Genomic DNA, 22,990 nt, shown 5'->3' on the forward strand with positions numbered 1-22,990 from the left:
GTGCCCCCCCGTGTCCACATCCTCCAACGTCTCCATGTCCCCCTCCCATGTCCCTGTGTCCCCCATATCCCTGTCCCCCCATGTCCCCCCCGTGACCCCATGTGTCCCCCCCCCCGCCCCCCCGGCTGCCCCCCGTGTCCCCCCCCGGGGTGTCCGTCCCCCCCCCCCGGCTCACGTCCTTCAGGCAGCCGATGAAGTTGTTGCTGACGGGGGACCCCGGGGAGGTCGGCGGTGTTGGGGGACCCCCCCACGTAGAAGAAGTCGTCGGAGCCCAGCATGGTGAAGTCCTCCTGGGTGTAGCCGGTGGTGGTCAGGATCCCATCCACCGAGATCGTCACCTGCGGGGCAGCGGCGGCGGCGCCCGGTCAGAGCCCACGGACCCAGCCCGCCGGCGGCAGCGGGGCCGGGCGGGGAGGGGGCGACACGGGGGGGTACAGAGACATGGAGACGCGGGGGGGCACACGGGGGACACAGGGACATGGAGACACGGGAGGGCACCGGGGGGGACATGGGGACACGGAGGGGACAGGGGGACGGGGGGGGGGCACGGGGGATACAGGGACATGGAGACACGGGAGGGCACCGGAGGGACATGGGGACACGGAAGGACAGGGGGACACGGGGGGGGACAGGGGGGATACAGAGGCGGGGGGACACCGGGGGGACAGCGGGGATACAGAGATGGGGGGGACACCGGGGGGGACAGGGGGACACGGAAGGACAGGAGGACATTGGGACAGACACAGAGGGGTCCGGGGGTGTGTGGGGAGGGGGGAGTGAAGGGCGATAGGGATGGGGGGGGTGGTGGAATGGGGACGTGGGGGACAATGAGGGGGGGGCGATGGGGGGCGAGGGGGGGGGGGACGATGGGGGGAGCCATGGGGGATGGGGGGGCGATGTGGGGGGCAGTGGAGGACATGGGGGGGGAGAGCGCTGGGGACGGGGGGGTGGGAATGGGGGTGGAGGTGACACGAGGGGGAGGATCACGGCGGGGGGAGGACACGCACGGGGGGGGGGGACACGGGGGTTGGGACAGACACGGGGGGGGGGACACACGGAGGGGGGACACACGGAGGGGGGGGGACAGACCGGGGGGGACACAGAGTGGGGGTGGAGGACACGTGGGGGGAGGGGGGATGAGGCCGGGCAGGGGCCTGGGGCTGGTTAGTAAGGAGTCACGGGGGGGGGGGGGGGGGGGGGGCCGGGCGGGGGGGGGGGCTGTGCACACAGGGGGCGTGCAAGAGGCATGCAAGGGAGGGGGGAGAGTGCAAGGGGGGGGGGGTGAGTGTGCAAGAAGATGTGCAGAGAGCGTGCAGGGATGGGAGGTGGGGGGCAGGGGGGAGCACCAGGGCCACGGTGCCACACACGAGGCTTGCACACGAGTGTGAGCACAGGCACACGGGGGGGGGCACACAGCCCAGCTTTGCACACGAGTGTGAGCACAGGCACACGGGGGGGGCACACCCCCCAGCTTTGCACACGAGTGTGAGCACAAGCACACGGGGGGGACACACACAGCCCAGCTTTGCACACGAGTGTGAGCACAGGCACACGGTGGGGCACACAGCCCAGATTTGCACACGAGTGTGAGCACAGGCACATGGGGGGGAGCTTTGCACACGAGTGTGAGCACAGGCACACGGGGGGACACACATCCCCCAGCTTTGCACACGAGTGTGAGTACAGGCACACGGGGGGGTTCACATCCCCCAGCTTTGCACACGAGTGTGAGCACAGGCACACGGGGGGGGCACACACCCCAGCTTTGCACACGAGTGTGAGCACAGGCACACGGGGGGGTTCACATCCCCCAGCTTTGCACACGAGTGTGAGCACAGGCACACGGGGGGGGCACACACCCCAGCTTTGCACACGAGTGTGAGCACAGGCACACGGGGACACACACACACCCCAGCTTTGCACACGAGTTTGAGGACAGGCACACAGGGACACACATGCCCCAGCTTTGCACACGAGTGTGAGCACAGGCACACGGGGGGGACACACACAGCCCAGCTTTGCACACGAGTGTGAGCACAGGCACACGGGGACACACCCCCCAGCTTTGCACACGAGTGTGAGCACAGGCACACGGGGGGCACACACACACCCCAGCTTTGCACACGAGTGTGAGCACAGGCACACGGGGGGGGCACACCCCCCCAGCCTTTGCACACGAGTGTGAGCACAGGCACATGGTGGACACACACACAGCCCAGCTTTGCACACGAGTGTGAGCACAGGCACACGGGGGGGGCACACAGCCCAGCTTTGCACACGAGTGTGAGCACAGGCACACTCGGGGGCACACAGCCCAGCTTTGCACACGAGTGTGAGCACAGGCACACAGTGGGGCAGCTTTGCACACGAGTGTGAGCACAGGCACACGGGGGGACACACACACCCCAGCTTTGCACACGAGTGTGAGCACAGGCACACGGGGGGCACACACCCCAGCTTTGCACACGAGTGTGAGCACAGGCACACGGGGGGGACACACAGCCCAGCTTTGCACACGAGCGTGAGCACAGGCACACGGGGGGGACACACAGCCCAGCTTTGCACACGAGCGTGAGCACAGGCACACGGGGGGGACACACAGCCCAGCTTTGCACACGAGCGTGAGCACAGGCACACGGGGGGGACACACAGCCCAGCTTTGCACACGAGTGTGAGCACAGGCACACGGGGGGCACAGCCGAAGATTTGCACACGAGTGTGAGCACAGGCACAGAGGGGGGGCACACAGCCCAGCTTTGCACACGAGTGTGAGCACAGGCACACGGGGGGGGCACACAGCCCAGCTTTGCACACGAGTTTGAGCACAGGCACACAGGGACACACATGCCCCAGCTTTGCACACAAGTGTGAGCACAGGCACACGGGGGGGGGCACACAGCCCAGCTTTGCACACGAGCGTGAGCACAGGCACACGGGGGGGACACACAGCCCAGCTTTGCACACGAGTGTGAGCACAGGCACACGGGGGGGCACACACAGCCCAGCTTTGCACACGAGTGTGAGCACAGGCACACGGGGGGCACAGCCCAGATTTGCACACGACACGAGTGTGAGCACAGGCACACATGCTTCTTGCACGCTCACCTAGCCCCAAGCCACACTTGTGCACCTTGCACACTCACCCCTTGCACACCCCTTGCCACCACCCCCCCCCTTTGTGCACAGACACCCCATCCTTGCACGGCCCTCACACTAACACTTGTGTACCTTGCACACTCACCCAGCACCCCCTTTGCACGGCCCTTGCACACTCGTGCACGCTCACACGCCCCCCCCTCCCCCCATTCATCACCTTACACCAACAACCCCCTCACGGCGCCCCCCCCCTCTTGCACGCCCCCCTCCCCTCCCCCCCCCACCCCCGCAGTGCCCCTCGCACGCCTGCCCCGGTGCTCCCCGCACCCATGGGTGGGGGATGGGGGGGGGGGATCGGGGAGGGGGAGGAATTGAAGTGGGGGGGGTGGAGGAAGGCTTGAGGGGGGGAGGGGGGCGTCACAGTGTTAGTGAGGCGTGCAAAGGGCGTGCAAGGGGCGTGCAAGGGGCGTGCAAAGCAGGGCGGAGGCTCCGGCGCAGGCAGCAGGGGAGGGCGGTGGAGGGTCGGGGGGAGGGGTGGGGGGAGGGGGGCGGTCCCGGCTGCCTGCGCTCTTTTGGGGGGGGGGGGGGGGAGGGGGAGAGTTTGTTTGGGTTCTTTTGGTGGGGGGGGGGCGGCAGCTGCTCTCGAGCTGGTCCTAAAGAAGTCTTTTCCCCCCTCAAACGGGGAGGGGGGACCCCAAAAACCAGCCCCCAACCCCCCACCCCCCCACCCCGACCCTCTCCTGAGAACTTCTCCTCCTCCGCGGTTGAGTTTTGGGGTGAAAAGAGTTGGATTGGGGGAAGGGAAGGTGGGAGGGGGGGTGGGGGGGGAGGAGACCCTCGGGGGTGGACTAAAAGCTAAAGAAATTGCCCCAAAATTCGGGGGGGGGGGGGGGGGAAGGAGAAGGCGGAGGGGAGGGGGGGGTCGGAGCCCAACCCCGGGTTGCATTTTGGGGGGAAATCAGCCGGTGTTTGGGGGGGGCGGGGAGCTGGGGGGGTGGTTGAGTATTAGGGGGAGGGGGTGGGCTAGGACCCCAAACCTCCCCCAGGGATGAAAAACTTCCAACTTCCTCCCCCCCCCGCCCCCGGGGACCCTGAAGAAGCTTTTTTTTGGGGTTAAATTGGCTGATTTTGGGGGGGTCGGGGCGGGGGGGGGGGGGGGGCTGTAAATCACTGAAATTACCCCAAATTCGCCCCCAAAATGGGGGCGGGGGAGACCCCAAATCCCCACACCCCCCCAGGGATGAAAAACTTCCAACTTCTCCCCCTCCCCCCGCCCCCGGGGCCCCTGAAGAAGCTTTTTTTTGGGGGTTAAATTGGCTGATTTTGGGTGTCGGGGAGGCTGGGGGGGGGGGAGCTCTAAACTGCTAAACTTGCCCCAAATCCCAACAATCCTCCCCAAAACCGGGTGGGGGGGTGGGGGGGGAGGGATTCCATACTCCCTCCCCCAGACCCTTAAGAGGCTTTTTGGGGGGGGGGGGGAGGGAATAGGGGGAGGGGAGGAGGGGAATGGGAAGTGTCCGGAGCCAGGAGCTGAGGCTGCGTTGGAGGCAGAGAGCTATGAGCGGGGCGGGAGGGGGGGAGCGGCGGCGGCGGCAGGATGGGGGAGAGGGAGGAAAGAGAGGTGGCGGGGTGGGGGGGGGTGGGGGGGCAAACGGCCCCGAAATCCCCCGAACTGAGCAAGGCGGCGTTTGGTGATTTGTAGTCGGCGGGGGAGGGGGTTGGGTTGGGGGGGGAGGTGGGGGGGAGGGGGGGTGGGGGAGTAACAAGAAGTGATAACTACCAGGTAATGCAGTTTGTTTACCATAGCGTGTCCGATCCCTGCGTGCTGGGGGGCGCCGGGGGCCCGGGGGGGGGTTGGGGGGAAGAGAGGATGGAAGGCAGCAAAGAAACAATCAAAAAACCAGAAAAAAAACCCAAAGTAAACGAAGGAACAGAAAGAAAAGGGGGGGGGCGGGGGGGGGGGAAAGACCGCCCAAAAGTGATATTCGGGGCCGGGGGGGGGGGCGGGGGGAGGGGGGGGCAAGGATTTTGGGGGTGGGGGTGGGGGCGGGGGGCAGCGTTTGGAAAGGGTTTTTGGAGGAGCCGTTTGGTTTTGGCGGGGGGGTGGGGGGTGGGGGGGGGCGCGGAAGTTTTTGGTTGGGGGGTGGGGGCCCCCCCAGGATTAGTTTGGGGGGGGGGGGGGGGTATGTTAAGGAGGTTAGTTTGGGGGGGGGGCCCCGGAGGCGGGAAGCGTGTTAGTGGCTCGCGCACACACAGGGTGGGGGAGGGGGGAGTAAGGGGGGGGGGGGGGAGGAGGGGGGGCGTTGGACGAAGGTGGGGGGGTGGGGGGGAGGGGCGACGCCCACCTTTCCCGGGAGAAAAAGCAGAAAATCGTTAGAGGAGGTGGGGGGGGGGGGAGGGGGGAGGGGGAGGAGCACGGACACGCCCACCCTCCCCCACCCCCCCCACCACCCGCCCCCCCCCAAGTCAGTACCCGGCAACAGCTCCTCCCCTCCCCCCCCCCCCTCCCTCCTGCCCCAAACACTGTGCCCAATGCTCCCAGTCTGAGGGGGAGGGCAAGGGAGCAGTGCCCCCAAGTGACCAACTCAAGCATCACTCCCAGCTGGGGAGGTGACCCCGGTGCCCACCACGCCCAGCTGGGTGACCCAACCCCCACCAACCGCTCCCAGCTGACCATGGAGCTCACCACTGCCAGCGGACCAACTCCAGCACCACCCCAGCTGGGGAGGGACCCAACACAACCCTCTTCCAGTTGGCCAACTCAACCATCACTCCCAGTTGGTTGGTTGACCTTGGCCCTCATCACTCAACCAATGCTGCCAGTTACCCAGCTCAGGCATCACTTCCAGCTGACCATGGAACTCATCACTCCCAGATGACCAACCCAACCACCACTCCCAGTTGGGTAGTTGACCGACTCAACCAATGCTCCCAGTTACCCAACTCAACCACCACTCCCAGTTGGGTAGTTGACCAACTCAACCAATGCTCCCAGCTGACCATGGTGCCCACCGAGTCCCAGCTGGTTAGTCACTCAACCACCACTCTTAGTTGGGTAGTTATCCAACTCCACCATCACTCCCAGTGGGGGGTACTTGCCCAACTCAAACCTCTCTCCCAGTTGCCCAACTCAACCACCACTCCCAGTTGGTTGGTTGACCTTGGCACTCATCACTCAACCAATGCTGCCAGTTACCCAACTCGGCATCACTTCCAGCTGACCATGGAACTCATCACTCCCAGATGACCAACCCAACCACCACTCCCAGTAGGGTAGTTGACCAACTCAACCAATGCTCCCAGTTGCCCAACTCAACCACCACTCCCAGTAGGGTAGTTGACCAACTCAACCACCACTCCCAGTTGCGTAGTTGACCAACTCAACCAATGCTCCCAGTTACCCAACTCAGGCATCACTTCCAGCTGACCATGGAACTCATCACTCCCACATGACCAACCCAACCACCACTCCCAGTTGGGTAGTTACCCAACTCAACCATCACTCCCAGTTAGGTAGTTGACCAACTCAACCAATTCTCCCAGTTACCCAACTCAACCACCACTCCCAGTTGGGTAGTTACCCAACTCAACCATTGCTTCCAGTTGGGTAGTTGACCAACTCAACCAATGCTCCCAGTTACCCAACTCAGGCATCACTTCCAGCTGACCATGGAACTCATCACTCCCACATGACCAACCCAACCACCACTCCCAGTAGGGTAGTTGACCAACTCAACCAATGCTCCCAGTTACCCAACTCAGGCATCACTTCCAGCTGACCATGGAACTCATCACTCCCAGATGACCAACCCAACCACCACTCCCAGTAGGGTAGTTGACCAACTCAACCATTGCTTCCAGTTGCCCCAACTCAACCACCACTCCCAGTTGGGTAGTTGACCAACTCAACCAATGCTCCCAGTTGCGTAGTTGACCAACTCAACCAATGCTCCCAGTTGCCCAACTCAACCACCACTCCCAGTTGGGTAGTTGACTGACTCAAACAATGCTCCCAGCTGACCATGGTGTCCATCAATTCCAGCTGGTTAGTCACTCAACTCAACTAGCACTCTTAGTTGGGTAGTTACCCAACTCAACCATCACTCCCAGTGGGGTACTTGCCCAACTCAACCCTCTCTCCCAGTTGCCCAATTCAACCATGACTTCCAGTTGGTTGGCTGTCCTTGGCACCCATTACTCCCAGTTGGGTAGGTGACCAACTCAACCAATGCTCCCAGTTACCAGTTGGCCATGGAGCTCATCACTCCCAGCTGACCAACCCAACCACCACTCCCAGTTGGGTAGTTACCCAACTCAAGCATTGCTTCCAGTTGGGTAGTTGGCCAACTCAACCAATGCTCCCAGCTGACCATGGTGCCCACCTGTCCCAGCTGGTTAGCCACTCAACTCAACCACCACTCCCAGTTGGGTAGTTGACCAACCCAACCAATGCTCCCCAGTTACCCAATTCAACCATGACTTCCAGGTGGTTGGTTGACCTTGGCACCCATCACTCCCAGTTGAGTAGCTGACCAACTCAACCAATGCTCCCAGTTACCCTACTCAGCCACCACTCCCAGGTGACCATGAAGCTCATCATTCCCACCTGACCAACCCAACCACCACTCCCAGCTAGTAGTTACCCAACTCAACCACCACTCTTAGTTGGGTAGTAATCCAACTCAAGCACCACTCCCAGTTGGCCATGGAACTCATCACTCCCAGATGACCAACCCAACCACCACTCCCAGTTGGGTAGTTGCCCAACTCAACCAATGCTCCCAGCTACCCATGGTGCCCACTACTCCCAGCTGGTTAGTCACTCAACTCAAAAACCACTCACAGTTCCATAGTTGACCACCTCAATCAATGCTCCTAGTTTACCCAACTCAACCACCACTTCCAGCTGAGCATGGTGCCCCACCAGTAACAGCTGGTTAGTCACTCAACTCAACCACCACTCCCCAGTTGGGTAGTTACCCCAACTCAACCATCGCTTCCAGTTGGGTAGTTGACCAACTCAACCAATGCTCCCAGTTATCAGCTGCCCATGGAGCTCATCACTCCCAGCTGACCAACCCAACCACCACTCCCAGTTGGGTAATTATCCAACTCAACCATTGCTTCCAGTTGGGTAGTTACCCCAACTCAGCCATCACTCTCAGGTGTCCAACTCGACCACCACTCCCAGTTGGGTAGTTATCCAACTCAAGCATTGCTTCCAGTTGGGTAGTTGACCAACTCAACCAATGCTCACAGCTGAGCATGGTGCCCACCAGTTCCAGCTGGGTAGTCACTCAACTCAACCACCACTCTTAGTTGGGTAGTTACCCAACTCAACCACCACTCCCAGCTAGTAGTCGCCCAACTGAACCACCACTCTTAGTTGGGTAGTAATCCAACTCAACCACCACTCCCAGGAGGCCATGGAACTCATCACTCCCAGCTGACCAACCCAACCACCACTCCCAGTTGGGTAGTTACCCAACTCAACCATTGCTTCCAGTTGGGTAGTTGACCAACTCAACGAATGCTCCCAGCTGACCATGGTGCCCACCTGTCCCAGCTGGTTAGTCACTCAACTCAACCACCACTCCCAGTAGGGTACTGACCCAACTCAACCACTGCTTCCAGTTGGGTAGTTGACCAACTCAACCAATGCTCCCAGTTACCAGCTGCCCATGGAGCTCATCACTCCCAGCTGACCAACCCAACCACCACTCCCAGTTGGGTAATTATCCAACTCAACCATTGCTTCCAGTTGGGTAGTTACCCAACTCAGCCATCACTCCCAGCTGACCAACCCAACCACCACTCTCAGTTGGGCAGTTACCCAACTCAACCATTGCTTCCAGTTGGGTAGTTGACCAACTCAACCAATGCTCCCAGCTGACCATGGTGCCCACCACTCCCAGCTGCATAGTCACTCTACTCAACCATCATTCCCACTTGTGTAGTTGCCCACCTCAACCAATGCTCCCAGTTACCCAACTCCACCACCACTCCCAGCTGAGCATGGGGCCCACCAGCCCCAGCTGATTAGTCACTCAACTCAACCACTACTCTTACTTGAGTAGTTGACCAACTCCACCATCAGTCCCAGTTGTCCAACTCAACCAAAACTTCCAGTTGGGGAGTTACCCAACTCAATCATCACTCCCAGTTGGCCATGGAGCTCATCACTCCCAGCTGACCAACCCAACCACCACTCCCAGCTGGGTACTTATCGAACTCCACCACCAATTTTAGTTAGGGAGTTGAAGAACTCAACCAATGCTCGCAGTTACCAAATTCCACCACCACTTCCAGCTGAGCATGGTGCCCACCAGTCCCAGATGGTTAGTCACTCAACTCAACCACCACACCCAGTTGGGTAGTGACCCAACTCAACCATTGCTTCCAGTTAGGTAGTTGACCAACTCAACCAATGCCCCTGGTTACCCAACTTAACCACCACTTCCAGCTGAGCATGGGGCCCACCAGTAACAGCTGCTTAGTCACTCAACTCAACCACCACTCTTAGTTGGGTAGTTACCCAACTTCACCAACACTCCCAGCTGACCATGGAGCTCATCACTCCCAGCTGACCAACCCAACCACCACTCCTGGTTGGGTAGTTACCCAACTCAACCATTGCTCCCAGCTTAGCGTGGTGCCAACCTGTCCCAGCTGGTTAGTCACTCAACTCAACCACCATTCCCAGTTGGGTAGTTGACCACCTCAACCAATGCTCCCAGTTACCCAACTCCACTACCACTCCCAGCTGAGCATGGGGCCCACCAGTCCCAGCTGGTTAGTCACTCAACTCAACCACTACTCTTACTTGAGTAGTTGACCAACTCCACCATCACTCTCAGTTGTCCACCTCAACCAAAACTTCCAGTTGGGTAGTTACCCAACTCAATCATCACTCCCAGTTGGCCATGGAGTTCATCACTCCCAGCTGACCAACCCAACCACCACTCCCATCTGGGTAGTTACCCAACTCAATCACCACTCTCAGCTGGGTAGTTACCCAACTCCACAAGCACTCCCAGTTACACAACTCAACCATCACTCCCAGTTGGTCATGGAGCTCATCACTCCCAGATGACCAACCCAACCACCATTCCTGGCTGGGTAGACACCCAACACAACCACCACTCCCAGCTGGGTAGTTATCCAACTCCACCACCAATTTTAGTTGGGTAGTTGATGGACTCAACCAATGCTCCCAGTTACCCAATTCCACCACTCCCAGTTGGGTAGTTACCCAACTCAACCATTGCTTCCAGTTGGGTAGCTGACCAACTCAACCAATGCTCCCAGCTCACCATGGTGCCCGCCATTCCCAGCTGGTTAGTCACTCAACTCAACCACCACTCCCAGTTGCATAGCTAACCAACTCAACCATCACTCCCAGTTGGGTAGTTGGCCAACTCAACCAATGCTCCCAGTTACCCAACTCAACCACCACTCCCACCTGACCATGGAGCTCATCATTCCCAGCTGACCAACCCAACCACCACTCCCAGTTGGGTAGTTACCCAACTCAACCATTGCTTCCAGTTGGGTAGTTGACCAACTCAACCAATGCTCCCAGCTCACCATGGTGCCCACCACTCCCAGCTGGTTAATCACTCAACTCAACCACCACTCCCAGTTGCATAGTTGACCAACTCAACCAATGCTCCCAGTTACCCAACTTAACTACCACTTCCAGCTGAGCATGGGGCCCACCACTACCAGCTGGGTAGTCACTCAACTTAACCACTACTCTTAGTTGATTACCCAACTCAACCACCACTCTATCTTGGGTAGTAATCCAACTCCACCACCACTCCCAGCTCACCATGGAGCTCATCACTCCCAGCTGACCAACCCAACCACCAATCCTGGTTGGGTAGTTACCCAACTCAACCACCACTCTTAGTTGGGTAGTTACCCAACCCCACCACCACTCCCAGTTGTCCAACTCCACCATTGCTTCCAGTTGGGTAGTTGACCAACTCAACCAATGCTCCCAGCTGACAATGGTGCCCACCAGTCCCAGCTGGTTAGTCACTCAACTCAACCACCACTCTTAGTTGGGTAGTAATCCAACTCCACCATCACTCCCAGTTGGCCATGGAGCTCATCACTCCCAGCTGACCAACCCAACCACCACTCCCAGTTGGGTAGTTACCCAACTCAACCATTGCTTCCAGTTGGGTAGTTGACCAACTCAACCAATGCTCCCAGTTACCTGACTAACCACCACTTCCAGCTGACCATGGTGCCCACCAGTCCCAGCTGGGTAGTCACTCAACTCAACCACCACTCTTAGTTGGGTAGTTACCCAACTCAACCATCACTCCCAGCTGACCAACTCAACCATCACTCCCAGTTGTCCAACTCAACCACCACTCCCATCTGGGTAGTCACCCAAATCAACCACCACTCTTAGTTGGGGAGTAATCCAAATCCACCATCACTCCCAGTTGGCCATGGAGCTTATCACTCCCAGCTGACCAACCCAACCACCACTCCCAGTCGGGTAGTTACCCAACTCAACCATTGCTTCCAGTTGGGTAGTTGACCAACTCAACCAATGCTCCCAGTTACCCAACTAACCACCACTTCCAGCTGAGCATGGGGCCCACCAGTCCCAGCTGGTTAGTCACTCAACTCAACCACTCCCCTTAGTTGGGTAGTTACCCAACTCAACCACCACTCCTGGTTGAGTAGTTACCCAACTCAGCAATCACTCCCAGTTGACCAACTCAACCACCAGTCTTAGTTGGGTAGTTACCCAACTCCACCACCACTCCCAGCTGACCATGGAGCTCATCACTCCCAGCTGACCAACCCAACCACCAATCCTGGTTGGGTAGTTACCCAACTCAACCACCACTCTTAGTTGAGTAGTAATCCAACTCAACCATCACTCCCAGTTGGCCATGGAGCTCATCACTCCCCGCTGACCAACTCAACCACCACTCTTAGTTGGGTAGTTACCCAACCCCACCACCACTCCCAGTTACCCAACTCAACCATAGCTTCCAGTTGGGTAGTTACCCAACTCCACCACCACTCCCAGCTGACCAACTCAACCACCACTCTTAGTTGGGTAGTTACCCAACTCCACCACCACTCCCAGCTGACCAATTCAACCACCACTCTTAGTTGGGTCATTACCCAACTCAACCACCACTTTTGGTTGGGTCATTACCCAACTCAACCACCACTCTTAGTTGGGTAGTTACCCAACCCCACCACCACTCCCAGTTGCCCATGGAGCTCATCACTCCCAGCTACCCAACCCAACCACCACTCCCAACTGATTGCTTGACCTTGGCCCCCACCGCTCCCCCTCGGGCGCTCACCCACCTCAACTGCTCACCCACCTCTGCCTCGCTTGCCCTCCTCGCCCACCCCTCTTAGCCGCCCCACTTGCCCCTCGCCCCCTCCCCTCCCTCGCCCCCGGCGCGGCGGCGCGGTACCTGGCGCAGGTTGCGGGTGACGCGGACGTGGTGCCAGGCGTCGTCGTTGAACTTGCCGCTGACCGGCTCCACCAGCGCCTCGAAGGCGCCGGAGCCCAGGTTGATGACGAGCCAGACGGCGCCGGCCTTCAGCGAGAGGTTGACGTAGTCGGCGGACTTGCCGGTGTGCAGCAGCAGGCCGTGGCGCTGTGGCGTGCGGAAGGACAGCGTCACCTCGTCGGCGCTGCTCTGGATGGGGTTGTGGGAGAGGTCGTAGCAGAAGAACTCCTGGCCCTGGAAGGTGGCCACGTACTCCTCACGGCCTGCACAACGGGAGGGGGAGGGCAGGGAGGGAAGGAAGGGAGAGGTTGAGCGGTGAGCTTGGGAGGTGGGATGGGGAGCTTGGGATGGGGGACTTTGAGTGGAGACCTTGAGTGGAGAGCTTGGGATGGGGACCTTGAGTGGGGACCTTGAGTGCAGAGCTTGGGATGGGGACCTTGAGTGGAGACCTTGAGTGGAGAGCATGGGATGGGGACCCTGAGTGGAGAGCTTGAGATGGAGACATTGAGTGGAGAGCTTGAGTGGAGAGCTTGGGATGGGGATCCTGAGTGGAGAGCTTGGGATGGGGACCTTGAGTGGAGACCTTGAGTGGAGACCTTGGGATGGGGATCCTGAGTGGAGACCTTGAGTGGAGAGCTTGGGATGGGGACCCTGAGTGGAGAGCTTGGGATAGGCACCTTGAGTGGAGAGCTTGGGATGGAGACATTGAGTGGAGAGCTTGAGTGGAGAGCTTGGGATTTGGGACCTTGAGTGGAGAGCTTGGGATGGGGACCTTGAGTGGAGACCTTGAGTGGAGAGCTTGGGATGGGGACCTTGAGTGGAGACCTTGAGTGGAGAGCTTGGGATGGGGACCTTGAGTGGAGACCTTGAATGGAGAGCTTGGGATGGGGACCTTGAGTGGAGACCTTGAGTGGAGACCTTGAGTGGAGAGCTTGGGATGGGGACCCTGAGTGGAGAGCTTGGGATGGAGACATTGAGTGGAGAGCTTGAGTGGAGAGCTTGGGATGGGGATCCTGAGTGGAGAGCTTGGGATGGGGACCTTGAGTGGAGAGCTTGGGACGGAGACCTTGAGTGGAGAGCTTGGGATGGGGATCCTGAGTGGGGTCCTTGTGTGGAGAGCTTGGGATGGGGAGGTTGTGATGGGGACCTTGCAGCAGGACCTTGCAGCAGGACCTTGCAGCAGGACCTTGCCCTGGGGACCCGGTGGGGCCCCTGGCAGGGGGCCCTTGCCGGGGGTCACGTGGGCGCTGACGTCACTGACCTTTCGCCGCCTGCTGGATCTCGCCGGCACCGCGCCCGGGCCCCCCCTCAGCGACCTCGGCGGGACCTGGGGGTGGGGGGTGGGGGGGGGAGGGGGTTGGGTGAGGGCTCAGGGCACCCTCGTGTGCAAGGCGGGGGGGGGGGTGTGTGTGCCACGCCCAGGGGTGCTGCCCCTTGAACAGGGGCGGGGGGGGAAGGGGGGGGATGTGGACAAGGAGCTGGGGGTGGGGGGGGGTCCTCGTGCGAGTGGGGGGGGGGGGGGAGTGGAACAGCACGCTCCCGGGGGGGTCGGTGCAAGGCCCTCGCACGAGGACTTGTGCGAGGGGAGGCCCTTGCACCCCCATGGGTGCTTTGCACAAGTCCTCGTGCAAGGGCTCGGCGGGGGGGGGTGTCTTGCACTCCTGCCCTGCCTGGGCGGTCTGCTTGCACGAGGACTCGTGCACTTGCACGCTCACCGTACCGGGAGGCCCCCCCCCCCCCCGTGCCAGGGGCTGGCATGGACACCCCGGGGGGGGCTTGTGCAAAGAGGGGGCTCTTGCACGCTCGCACCGGGGGGGGCCGCGCAACTTCCTTGCACGAGGTTTCGTGCGAGGACAGGGCTCGTGCATGCCCACGGGTGCTCGTGCAAGGAGTTGGGGGGGGGGGGGGCCCTCCCCCCCGGTCCCCGCCCCCCCCCTCTTCCCCCCCCGGGGGCTCTTTGCACAAGTCCTCGTGCAAGGGAGTGGCTTGCACTCCCCAGGGGCTCTTGTGCAAGGAGGAGACCCTCCTGGTGCAAGGGAGGGAGGGGGTCCTTGCACACTCCCCCCCCCCCCCGCCTCGGCCCCTGCCCCAGCCCTCCCGCCCCCCGCGAGCGCCCCCCCTCTCCCCCTCCCCCCCCTCCCCCCGTGTCGCACGGGCCACAGACAAGATGGGGGGGGGGAGAAGGGAGGGGCAGAGGGAGGGAGGGGGTGATGGTGATGACGTCATGGCGATGGTTGGAGGGGGTTGACGATGACGTCATGGGTGTGATGATGGGGATGGGGGGGGGGGAGGGGCCCGACGGCGGCACGCGGGGGGGGGCGGGGCGCGACTTTACCTTGGGCGCTGGTTCGCAGGTGGGCGGGACCTTGGGGGAGGGGGCGGAGCCAAAGCGGGGAGAGCGAAAGTGGCGGGAAAGCAGAAAGGGAAAGTGATGGGGAGGGGGGGAGAGGGAAATGGGGGGAGGGGGGGGGGAGTGATGGGGGAGAAGGAAAGGGAACGTGGTTGGGGGGGGGCAGTTATGGAGGGGGGGAAGCGATGGAGAGGGGGAGAAGGAAAGGGAAAGTCATGGGGAGGGGGAGAGGGAAAGGGGGGGAGTGATGGGGGAGAAAGGGAAAGTGATAGGGAGGAGGGAGAGGGAAAGGGAAAGTGATGGAGGGGAGAGGGAGAGGGAAAGTGATGTGGAGGGGGAGGGAAAGTGTTTGGGGCAAGGGAAGTGGGGGGGGGGGAAGGGAAAGGGAAAGTGTGGGGGGAGGAAAGTGATGGAAAAAAGGTGAAACAGGGAAAGAAAAGGGGAAAAGAGAGCTCAAGGAAAGTGAAAGTGGTGAAAGGGGAGGGAGGGAGAAGGGAAAGTGATGGAAGGAGGGAAAGTAGCCCCAGAAAAAGAAAAGGGGGGGGGGGGGGAGGGGGGATGAGGGGGGAAGGAAGGGGGTGTGGGAGGATCAGGTGGAAAAGTGAAAGTGAGGGGAAAGGGAGAAAGCAACAGAGAAAGGGAAAGGAGCAGGGAGGGAAAGTTCTTGTGGGAAGGGAAAGCAGAGAGAGGGAGAGAACAAAAGTGATAAAAACAAAAGGAAAATGGTTAAAATGAGGGAAAGTGACCCAAAGAAAAAATGGGGGTGGGGAGGATGCAGCAAAAAAGGGGGGGAGGGGGAAGGGGCCAGAAAGGGGGGGTGGGGGTGGGTTGTAATGGTTAAAAAAGGGGAGAAATGACCCCAAAAAGGGAGGGGAATGAGGCAAAAAGGGGGAAATGACCCCAAAAATGGGGAGAAGTGACCCAAAAAGGAGGAAAGTGACCCAAAAGAGGGAAGGAATGACCCAAGAAAAAGGGAAAGTGGCCCAAAGTAGAGGGGGAGTGATTAAAAAGGGGGGAAATGACCCAAAAGAGGGGGAAATGAGGAGGGAAATGACCCAAAAAAAGAGGGGGAAATGACCCCCCCCCCCCAAAAAAGAGCGGGGAATGGTTAAAAAGGGGGAAAATGACCCAAAAGAGGGGGAAAATGACCCAAAAGAGGGGGAAATGACCCCAAGAAAGGGGGGAAGTGACCCAAAAAGAGGGGGAAATGGTTAAAAGGGAGGGAAATGACCAAAAAAGGGGGAGAAATGAGGAGGGAAAATGATCCATAAAAGGAGGAAATGACCCAAAAAAAAGAGGGAGAATGGTGAAATAGGGGGAAAATGACCCAAAAGAGGGGGAAATGGCCGTCCCAAAGAGGGGGAATGATTAAAAAGAGGGGGAAATGACCCAAAAGAGGGGGAAAATGACCCAAAAGAGGGGGAAACGACCCAAAAGAGGGGTAAATGACCCCAAGAAAGGGGGAAGTGACCCAAAAAGGAGGAAAGTGACCCAAAAGAGGAGAGGAATGACCCGAGATAAAGGGAAAGTGGCCCAAAGTAGAGGGGGAATGACCCAAAAGAGGGGGAAATGACCCAAAAAGAGGGGGAAATGGTTAAAAGGGAGGGAAATGACCCAAAAAGGGGGAGAAATGAGGAGGGAAATGATCCATAAAAGGAGGGAAATGACCCAAAAAAAGAGGGAGAATGGTGAAATAGGGGGAAAATGACCCAAAAGAGAGGGAAATGACGCACAAAATGGGGAGAAGTGACCCAAAAAGGAGGAAAATGACCCAAAAGGGGGGGAGGAATGACCCGAGAAAAAGGGGAAAGTGGCCCAAAGTAGACGGGGAATGACCCAAAAGTGGGGGAAATGACCCCAAAAAGGAGGAGGAATTGTGAAATAGGGGGAAAATGACCCAGAAGAGGGGGAAATGGCCGTCCCAAAGAGGGGGGAATGATTAAAAAGAGGGGGAAATGACCCAAAAGAGGGGGAAAATGACCCAAAAGAGGGGGGAAACGACCCAAAAGAGGGGGAAATGACCCCAAGAAAGGGGGAAGTGACCCAAAAAGGAGGAAAGTGACCCAAAAGAGGAGAGGAATGACCCGAGATGAAGGGGAAAGTGGCCCAAAGTAGAGGGGGGAATGACCCAAAAGAGGGGGAAATGACCCCAAAAGAGGGGGAAATGGTTAAAAGGGAGGGAAATGACCCAAAAAGGGGGAGAAATGAGGAGGGAAATGATCCATAAAAGGAGGAAATGACCCAAAAAAAGAGGGAGAATGGTGAAATAGGGGGAAAATGACCCAAAAGAGGGGGGAAATGACCCCAAAAAGAGGGAGAATGATTAAAAAGAGGGGGAAATGAGCCAAAAGAGGGGGAAATGACCCCCAAAATGGCGACAAGTGACCCAAAAAAGGAGGAAAATGACCGAAAAGGGGGGAGGAATGACCCGAGAAAAAGGGGAAGTGGCCCAAAGTAGAGGGGGAATGACCCAAAAGAGGGGGAATGATTAAAAAGGAGGGAAATGACCCAAAAATGGGGGGAAATGAGGAGGGAAATGATCCATAAAAGGAGGAAATGACCCAAAAAAAGAGGGGGAATGGTGAAATAGGGGGAAAATGACCCAAAAGAGGGGGAAATGACCCCCCAAAAGAGGGGGGATGATTAAAAAGAGGGGGGAAATGAGCCAAAAGAGAGGGAAAATGACCCAAAAGAGGGGGAAATGACCCAAAAGAGGGGGAAATGACCCCAAGAAAGGGGGGAAGTGACCCAAAAAAGGGGAGGAATGACCCGAGATAAAGGGGAAGTGGCCCAAAGTAGAGGGGGAATGACCCAAAAGAGGGGGAAATGACCTCAAAAGAGGGGGAATGATTAAAAGGGAGGGAAATGACCCAAAAGAGGAGGAAATGACCCCGAGAAAGGGGAAAGTGACCCAAAAGAGAGGGGGGATGATTAAAAAGGGGGGAAATTACCCAAAAGAGGGGGAAATGATTAAAAGGGAGGGAAATGACCAAAAAAAGAGGGGGAATGGTGAAATAGGGTGAAAATGACCCAAAAGAGGGGGAAAGATTAAAAGGGAGGGAAATGACCCAAAAAGGGGGGGAAATGAGGAGGGAAATGATCCATAAAAGGGGGGAAATGACCAAAAAAAGAGGGGGAATGGTGAAATAGGGGGAAAAATGACCCAAAAGAGGGGGAAATGACACCCCAAAAGAGGGGGAATGATTAAAAAGAGGGGGAAATGACCCCAAGAAAGGGGGAAGTGACCCAAAAAGGAGGAAAGTGACCCAAAAGAGGAGAGGAATGACCCGAGAAAAAGGGAAAGTGGCCCAAAGTAGAGGGGGGAACGACCCAAAAGAGGGGGAAATGACCCCAAAAGAGGGGGAATGATTAAAAAGGAGGCAAATGACCCAAAGGGAGGGGGAAATGAGGAGGGAAATGATCCATAAAAGAGGGAAATGACCCAAAAAAAAGAGGAGGAATGGTGAAATAGGGGGAAAATGACCCAAAAGAGGGGGAAATGACACCCCAAAAGAGGGGGAATGATTAAAAAGAGGGGGAAATGACCCCAAAAATGGGGAGAAGTGACCCAAAAAGGAGGAAAATGACCCAAAAGAGGAGAGGAATGACCCGAGAAAAAGGGAAAGTGGCCCAAAGTAGAGGGGGAATGACCCAAAAGAGGGGGAAATGAGGAGGGAAATGATCCATAAAAGAGGGAAATGACCCAAAAAAAGAGGGGGAATGGTGAAATAGGGGGGAAAATGACCCAGAAGAGGGGGGAAATGACCCAAAAGCGGGGGAAATGACCCCAAAAATGGGGAGAAGTGACCCAAAAAAGGAGGGGAATGACCCAAAAGCGGGGGAAATGACCCCAAAGAGGGGGAAATGACCCCAAAAGAGGGGGAAATGACCCCCAAAATGGGGAGAAGTGACCCAAAAAAGGAGGAAAATGACCCAAAAGGGGGGGAGGAAGGACCCAAAAGAGGGGGAAATGAACCCCCCCCCCAAAAAAAGAGGGGGAATGGTTAAAAAGGGGAAAAATGACCCCAAAAAAGGAGGGAAAAAATTAAAAGGGGGGGGGGGGGGAACCCAAGAGGAAAAAAAATAAGGAGGAGAAATGGTTAAAAATAGAGAGGAAAGCAGCAACCGAAAGCGAAAGTGACCCAAAAAAGGCCGAAATTGCCCCAAACCGAAAGCAAACCGAAAAGGGAATCGGAAGGGCGGGGGGGGGGGGGGGGAAGAATCCCCCCCCCCAAAAAAAAAAGGATGGAAAATGCCCCAAAAGCGGCAGCGGGTGGGGGGGGAAAGGGGAAGGGGGAAAGGAGGGGGGGGGGGGAGGGGGAGGGGAGGGGGAGGTGGGGAGAGGGTCGGGGGAGGGTGGGGGGGAGGGGAGAGAAAAGCGTCACCGCGGCCCCTGCACGACGTCACAACTTAACCCGCGTTAACTTGTGACGGCATCGGGCGATGCCGGGGGGGGGGGGGGAAGGGGATGGGGGGGGGGGGGGGGGATGGGGGGAGGGCAGGGATAGGCTCGGGGGAGGGGGGGGGAGGGGGGTGGTCGGGTGGGCGCCGACCCCCCTCCCTCCCCTCCCCCCCGCCGCCTTCCCGCGCGGCTTTTTCCCCCTCTTGGTTTTTGGGGGGAGGGGGAAAAGCCCAAAAGGGAGGAGGGAAAGGGGGGGAGGGGAGGGGAGGGGGGAATGGAGACACGCGGGGGGGGGGGTGGGGTGGGAGGGGGAGAGCCTCGCGCGGGGACCCCTCCCCTCCCTGTTGCCTCCTCCCCCCCCCTGCCCTTTCCTATTTGCTGCCCTCCCCCCCCCCGCCCCTTTCCCCCTTACTTGTTGCCCCCTCCCCCCCCCCCTTTCCCCCCTCCCCAGACGCCCGGAGGGAGGTTTTCAAGGGGCTGGGCGTGGCGATGGGCGTGGCCCTCGTGCAAACCCCGCCCCTTTCGCACGCCCTCCTCGTGCACTCCCCCTCCCAATCCCCCCCTGCCTTGCACCCCCCCCCGGGGCCTTGTGCAGGCATCGTGCACCTCGCACAAGCGCCCTGCAGGGGGCTGCTGCTTTGCACGAGGGAGCCTTGCACAAAGCGCCAGGCCCCGCCCCCAACCTGCTCCTTGCACACCTGCTGGGCTGTGCACGAGCCTCGTGCCTTGCACACTCGCCTTGCACAAGTGTGTGTCCGTCCCCGTGTGTCCCCCCCCCCGCCAGCCCCGGGGCAACACAGGACGCACACACCCCCCTCACTGCCCCCCCCTTCCCCCCCTTGCACACGCGTGTGCAAGGCTGCACCCCCACCCCCTGCACCAGCTCGGCCTCCCCCCTCCCCTCTTGCACAAGCCTTGCACACTCACCTCCCCCTCGTGCAAAGCCTTCGTGCTCTGGGGGTGGCACTCGTGTGCACAACTCCCCTCCAGCCTTGCACGACCCTGCCTTGCACACTCACCCTCCCCTTACACACTCACCCCCCCTTGCACACTCATCCCCCCTGCACACTCATCCCCCCTTGCACATTCACACCCCCCCTTGCACACTCACAACCCCCTTGCACACTCACCCCCTTGCACACTCACCCCCCCTTGCACACTCATACCCCCCCTTGCACACTCACACCCCCCTTGCACACTCACCCCCCCTTGCACACTCATGCCCCCCCTGCACGCTCACCCCCCCGTTGCACACTCACCTTCCACGTTGATTTCTTCCTCTGGGGGGCAGCAGAGAGGGGGGAGGGGGAGGAGCTGTCAGTTGGGGGGGGGACACCTTCGGGACTCCCCCTCCCCCCTCCCCTCCCCGTGTCCTCGCGCGGCCCGGCTGGCCCCGCCCCCCCCCGCCAACCCCCTCCTCTGGGGGGGGTCCTCTTGACCTTGGGGTGACCTTGGGGGGGGCGAGTGCCGGGGGGGGGTGGATTGGAGGCGCTGGGCGGAGGAGGGAGGCACCGGAGGCACCCCCCAGGGACCTGGCACCCCCCGCGGCACCCCATGGGGCGCCCCATAGTGCCCTATAGCACCCCATAGGGCGCTGGCACTCCCCTATGGCACCCCGCAGGGACCTGGCAACCCCCGAGGCACCCCATGGGGCACCCCATAGTGCCCTGTAGCACCCTATAGGGCTCTGGCACTCCCTATGGCACCCCACAGGGACCTGGCAACCCCCGGGGCACCCCATGGGGCACCCCATAGTGCCCTGTAGCACCCTATAGGGCGCTGGCACTCCATGTGGCACCCCGCAGGGACCTGGCACCCCCCGTGGCACCTCATGGGGCGCCCCATAGGGCCCTATAGCACCCTATAGGGCGCTGGCACTCCCTATGGCACCCCACAGGGACCTGGCAACCCCGGGGCACCCCATGGGGCACCCCATAGGGCCCTATAGCACTCTATAGGGTGCTGGCACTCCCTATGGCACCCCGCAGGGACCTGGCACCCCATCGGGCACCCACATCACCCCATAGGGACCTGGCACCCCAGGGGGCACCTCACAGCACCCTATGGGGCACTCCATGGGGCACCTTACAGGGACCCAGCCCCCCCCCTCCCCCCCTCGGGGCACCTCCCCTCGTCCCTGTGCCCCCCTCAAGGACACGGTGGCAGCAAAAAGCCATCCCCGAGGCGCCTGGCAAGGGGCACCGCGGGTGCCATGGCAACGGGCACCACGGCAACGGGCGCCATGGCAACGGGGGACCCCGGCAAGGAGGAACCTGGCAACGGGCACCACGGCAACGGGCGCCATGGCAACGGGGACCCCAGTACCACCACACATACACCCCCCCACCCCCCCACCCCCCCCCGGCGTTGCCAGGGTGCCCCAGCCCCGGCGCTGCCATGGGAACGGGCACCGGGAGGCTGCTGTCGCCATGGCAACCGCTGGGGGGACCTGCCCTGCTGGGGATGGCACCACGGGGGGCATGCGGGGGGACCCCCAGGGCCATGACCTGTTGCCAATGCCAGGATGCCCCCCCCACCCCCCCAAGCACATGAGGACCCCAATGCCAGGATGCCCCCAAGGCCATGCCTGATACCAGGAGGACCCCCAATGCCATGATGCCCCCGAGGCCACGATGCCCTCTGATGCCAGGATGCCCTCCAAGGCCACGAGGACCCCCAAGACCCTGAGGACCCCCAATGCCATGAGGACCCCCAAGGCCACAATGTCCTCTGATGCCAGGATGCCCCCAAGGCCATGATGCCCTCTGATGCCAGGATGCCCTCCAAGGCCACAAGGACCCCCAAGGCCATGATGCCCTCTGATGTCAGGATGCCCTCCAAGGCCACGAGGACCCCCAAGACCTCGAGGACCCCCAAGACCACGATGCCCTCTGATGCCAGGATGCCCCCAAGGCCATGCCTGATACCAGGAGGACCCCCAATGCCATGGCCCAAGGCCACGATGCCCTCTGATGCCAGGACGCCCTCCAAGGCCACAAGGACCCCCAAGACCCCCCAGGACCCCCAAGGCCACGATGCCACCCAATGCCCTGCCCATGCCCCACACCACGGTCCCCCTCCCCGCCCCCCCGCCCTCACCTTGGTCGCAGTAGGGCCCTCGGTGCCCGGTGCCGGCGCAGTCGCAGCTGGGCTCCCCCCGGCGCAGGGTGCAGCGGCCGCCGTGGGCGCAGGGCGGGTGGCGGGCGCAGCCCTCCCCTCCTTCTTCTCCTCCTCCTCCATCCTCCTCCTCCTCATCGTCTTCCTCCCCTCCTTCCCCCCCTGACCCCCTGGGAGCCCAGCAGCCGGGCAGGCTCCTCGCCCACCTTCAGGTCTGCCACCCAGCCGCGGAAGGGAGCCTCGTACTTGACGGTGCTGAGGGTCAGCGCCGAGAGCCTCACGTCCGGGGGGATGCCCCCGACGAACAGGTCGCTGCCCACCACCATCTCGGCCCTCTTGGAGCGGACGGTGCCCACCCGCGCCTCGCCGTCCAGGCTGAGGGAGGCCTGGCGAGCGTGGCGGCTGAGCAGCAACCCGGTGCCAGCGGCCGTCGCTGACGGTGCCAGGCGGCTGCACCGTGGCCGGCTCGGCGCAGGCGATGGCGAAGCGCAGCCGCAGCCTCCCCTCGGCCACCAGCAGCTCCAG

At 60.4% G+C, this 22,990-nt stretch overlaps 1 protein-coding gene across 1 annotated transcript; it reads right to left on the reverse strand.

The window, feature by feature from the left end:
- Positions 1-175: 175 nt before the first annotated feature.
- Positions 176-22,915, reverse strand: LOC137440427 (neurexin-2-like; the record flags this gene model as incomplete). Its single annotated transcript, XM_068136691.1, has 8 exons — positions 176-338; positions 4,898-4,921; positions 12,558-12,859; positions 13,858-13,923; positions 14,932-14,961; positions 20,608-20,628; positions 22,448-22,662; positions 22,712-22,915. Coding segments are annotated over 8 exons (1,025 nt in total), but the record flags the coding sequence as incomplete, so codon positions are not given.
- Between the last annotated feature and the right edge of the window lie 75 nt (positions 22,916-22,990).

This window comes from Melanerpes formicivorus, unplaced genomic scaffold (assembly GCF_026170545.1).
Source record: "Melanerpes formicivorus ecotype bairdi unplaced genomic scaffold, bMelFor1.0.p_v2 SCAF_3005, whole genome shotgun sequence".
Classification (NCBI taxonomy): Eukaryota; Metazoa; Chordata; class Aves; order Piciformes; family Picidae; genus Melanerpes; species Melanerpes formicivorus.